This window comes from Osmerus mordax, chromosome 5 (assembly GCF_038355195.1).
Source record: "Osmerus mordax isolate fOsmMor3 chromosome 5, fOsmMor3.pri, whole genome shotgun sequence".
NCBI lineage: Eukaryota > Metazoa > Chordata > Actinopteri > Osmeriformes > Osmeridae > Osmerus > Osmerus mordax.
In genome coordinates, this window is record NC_090054.1 from 4110748 (window position 1) to 4114938 (window position 4191).

At 48.3% G+C, this 4191-nt stretch overlaps 1 protein-coding gene across 2 annotated transcripts in view; it reads left to right on the plus strand.

Moving 5' to 3' along the window:
• The window catches only part of tmem87b (transmembrane protein 87B), a 10418-nt gene extending 6436 nt beyond the window's left edge, over positions 1–3982 (plus strand). The window contains exons 11-19 of one of the 2 annotated variants that reach the window (XM_067236719.1): positions 36–107; positions 523–631; positions 1202–1260; positions 1357–1460; positions 1634–1707; positions 1945–2030; positions 2376–2428; positions 2567–2597; positions 2741–3982. In XM_067236719.1, the coding sequence (XP_067092820.1) occupies positions 36–107; positions 523–631; positions 1202–1260; positions 1357–1460; positions 1634–1707; positions 1945–2030; positions 2376–2428; positions 2567–2597; positions 2741–2782 (630 nt within the window). In that variant the 3' untranslated portion in view covers positions 2783–3982. Of the gene's footprint in view, positions 1–35; positions 108–521; positions 632–1201; positions 1261–1356; positions 1461–1633; positions 1708–1944; positions 2031–2375; positions 2429–2566; positions 2598–2740 lie in introns of both variants that reach the window. The other variant, XM_067236720.1, reaches the window with a different exon arrangement.
• Positions 3983–4191: the final 209 nt, after the last annotated feature.

Consider the following 4191-nt stretch of genomic DNA (forward strand, 5'->3'; position numbering starts at 1 on the left):
TTCCTTCCTCCCTCTCCCCTCGTCTCGTCTCCCAGGCTAAAGACTCTGACCTGGCCTTGTTGGCCAGCATCCCCCTGGCTCTACTTGACTCCTCTCTCTGCTGGTGGATATCCTTTGGTTTTACTGTCTCTGTTTGTGTACTCCTGCCTCCACCCTGCCTCTATATTGGGTCTGCCTCCAGCCTCTTCCCTTTCTATTTGGGGCCTGCTTCCAGCCTCTACTCCACCTCTATCTTGGGTCTGCCTCCATCAGCTACTCTGCCTCTATCAGCTCTGACCCTCACCTACAGGTGCTGCTGAGGGACACAAGTAGAGGCACATCTTTTAACCTAGCATGACATCATCCCTGTTGTTTAACCCTAACCCTCTGGTTTTATCTGCATGGTGACATGAGGTCTGTCAGACACCTGGTGTAGTGTTTGGTCTGGGGCCAGACAGTGTTTGGTCTGGGGCCAGACAGTGTTTGGTCTGGGGCCAGACAGTGTTTGGTCTGGGGTCAGTTGTTTCCTTGACTACCTGACACATCTTCGTGAGCCTGGCCCAGACTATCAAGACCCTGAAGCTGCGGAGGAACCCGGTCAAGCTGTCGCTCTACCGGCACTTCACCAACACGCTCATCTTTGCTGTGTTAGGTGGGTAATGTGCTCCGCTCCTAGTCCTAACCATGGTCTTTACCAAACAAGGGGCGATACTGTCGAATCATTGGGTGAACTTGATTAGTGACTCCTACTGTAATGTAACAAATGGAGCTGTCCTATAAGAGCTGATTGTGAGGCAAATCCAAAACACATCAAGCACTTTTAATCCAAGCCGTATAATGACATGGTCTAATTATGATGTGTGATAATAACATGTCTTCTTTGTTAACTTGTCTGTCTACCTCCCGATAGTTATCAGGCAGCTCGTTCATGTGTTTTGTGGGAGTGGCTTTTAAGGGTGGGGGTGAAATACTTTGGTTTAAATCAAACTCAAGCTAAAATTGCTAGGATCGCAAAACGTGCCTATCCTGCCTTTTAAAGCACAAAAAAGGAGGACGTCAAATATTCAACTTTTCACTGAAATTGTTAAGCTGATGGTATTATGTTTAATGAATGGATATAATTACATTCAAAGCATATGAGAGGTGTCTGACTGGTGAAAGCTGACCTAGTGGTGTGATGATGGCGCAGCACTGAGATAACGTTGTTGTTTGTCCTGCTCAGCTTCCATCATCTTCATGGTGTGGACCACTAAGAAGTTCAGGCTAGCAGACTGCCAGTCTGTGAGTATGGCAGACCAAGCTGGAGGATGATGGTGATGATGATGATTACTGCTGGCTTTTCATAGGAGGGTGGATGTGGTATGTTTATGTTGACAGGACTGGATGGAGCTGTGGGTGGACGATGCCTTCTGGAGGTTCCTCTTCTCCATCATCCTTCTCGTCATCATGTTCCTATGGCGACCGTCCGCCAACAACCAGAGGTGAGATTCTGGAACATAGTCGGACAGTACTGAGAAGCCCTCTGGGACCTTGCTTGTAAAAAGGGCTATACAGGAAGTAAAGAAAACAAATGTTGAGATACACTAGTCAAACAGCCCACACTGCAGTGTCTCCCTGGTGCAGTTTGACTCTTGACCCCCCTGACCCCTCTCAGGTACGCTTTCACTCCGCTGATGGACGACTCGGACGATGAGGAGATAGAGGAGTTCCTGGTGTCAGCTAACATAGGTAACCCTGACCCCACATGGTGAACCCTGACCTTACATGGTAACCCTGACCCCACCCCAACATAATGACCTCTGACCTGACCCCACCACTGATCTGATCCTCTGTTATTCAACCCTTGTGTGCTTATACATGTATGCTCACACACACACACACATGACCAGATCCAGACCTCCTCAGCTGGCCTGGCACTCCTGCTACCTGTGCTCTGGGGTTATTATGGTCTGTTTGGCTCCTCAGCTGATGGGATCAAGCTGCGGGCCACCAATAAGAATGAGTCCAACGGGTCAGCCAAGCCCCCCCCTGCGGCCCCAGGAGCCGGCCCTGTGAGTACAGCTGCAGCTCACTGACCTCCACCTGACTGTTGACACACTGTCTGTCCCTCTAGTTCTCTCTCGCTGTCTGTCTCTCTACCTCTTTTTTTCTTGCGCTGTCTCTCTCTCTGTCACACTGTGTCTCTCTACCTCTCTCTCGCTGTCTGTCTTGTCTCCCTGTCTCTTGCTTTGATTAGTTGTATCCATCCAATTGTGTACAAAGGCATTTTGGTCTGTGCCTGTTGATGAGAGGTTCCAGATCCATTCATGTTTGAAGATGTGTCTGTTGTTGTCTGGAGCAGCAGCTCTGTGACTGACAGCACCAATCAGCTCCTGTCTGTGTCTCCCCCTCTCCAGGATGAAGACTTGAAGTGGGTGGAAGACAACATTCCTACCTCTCTGACAGACGTGTAAGCAGCAGCACATTGTTGATGAGAATCAGCTCATCACCTGTCTGTCAGCACCAGATTTGACTAGATACTTTACTCTCTCTCCCCTCTATTCTCTCTTCCCTGTATTCTCTTGTGTGTGCGCGTGTGTGTGTGTAGAGCTCTGCCAGTCCTGCTGGACTCTGATGAGGTAAGTGACTAGTCCTATTGGATTCACATTAACATAAACATTAGTTAATTTCATATCACACAGACACATGAATGAAGAGCCCAACAGTGTTTATAGAACCAGAGCAAAACCTTCACATGTTTTATATTGTGTTTCCTATTCAGGAAATCATGACCACCAAGTATGAGATGTCCAAGATGGAGTAGATGGGAGGAACCCCCCTCCTCTCGTAGAGAACCCCTCTCCTCTCCTGGACGACGCTCTCCTCCCCTGGAGAGAAGCCTCTCCTCCCTGGAGAACCTCTCCTCTCCTGGACAACCCTCCTGGAGAACCCTCTCCTCTAGAACCCTCTCCTGTCGAACCCCTTTCCTAAAGAACCTTCCCCTGGAGAACCCTCTCCTCTCCTGGAGAACCTCTCCTCTCCTGGACAACCCTCCTGGAGAACCCTCTCCTCTAGAACCCTCTCCTCTCCTGTCGAACCCCTTTCCTAAAGAACCTTCCCCTGGAGAACCCTCTCCTCTCCTGGAGAACCTCTCCTCTCCTGGACAACCCTCCTGGAGAACCCTCTCCTCTAGAACCCTCTCCTCTCCTGTCGAACCCCTTTCCTAAAGAACCTTCCCCTGGAGAACCCTCTCCTCTCCTGGAGAACCCTCTCCTCCAGAGTGTGTGTGTGTGTGTGTGTGTGGGGGGGGGGGGGGTCTGGGCTGGAGGGTCCACCTCTGCCTGCCTTCCTCTCAGCCTCTCCTAGACACCACCATGATGTTAACAACAGAAAGAGGCAACAATGATTACAAAAACCATCTGACTGACCACACGTGCACTTTTCTCCATGCAAAGCTCCTAGTTGGAAAGAGCCTTCTGTTCCAAAGGCAATAGTTCACATTATATTACAGGATGTATTTATTTTTGTTTTAGTGACTGAGTGGAGGTATTTTGGAGATCCAGACTGGTTATCTCCAAGCTAGACTGGTGTTCTAGTTCTGCTTCTCACTAAGGGATGCTGCATCCCTTTTATGTAAAGATATAATGTGACTGGTCTTGTTTACGTGTGTGACTGTACATGAATGTGAAAGAATGCGAATGTGTGTGTATTTACACACACACATTGTATATACTGTGTGTGTGTGTGTGTTGTTTGTCAAGGCTGGGACACGATTCATACAATGTGTGTGAATAAAGCAGTACTAAGAGAAGTGTTCATGTTCGACTTGGGAAGCACAGGGTGTGTGAGAGAATATTACGTTGAACTAAAGTGGTGTGTATCAATGAAAGCAGATGTAAGTTTGGAAGGTGTGTGTGACAGTGACAGGTGTTTGTTTTAATGAGGTGTGTGTTGAGACTAACGCAGGGAGGTGTGTGTTATGCGTTAGATCTTCTGTCCTGTGTGAAATAAAGAGCAATACTGGTCCTATTTGAACGGTTTGTGCTGCTATGAGACTCATTCATGACATCCCTACTCACATGTTCATGAAGCCTGGTGCTTTTTTTCTCCATTTGTATTTTTATATTCCAGTGATAACAAAATGTTGTAAAACTAATCTGACTGTCTCACTGGTTGGTTATCTGGCTGGTTTCACGGAGAGGCCAGAAGGAGACCTGGGTGGCGACATCTGCA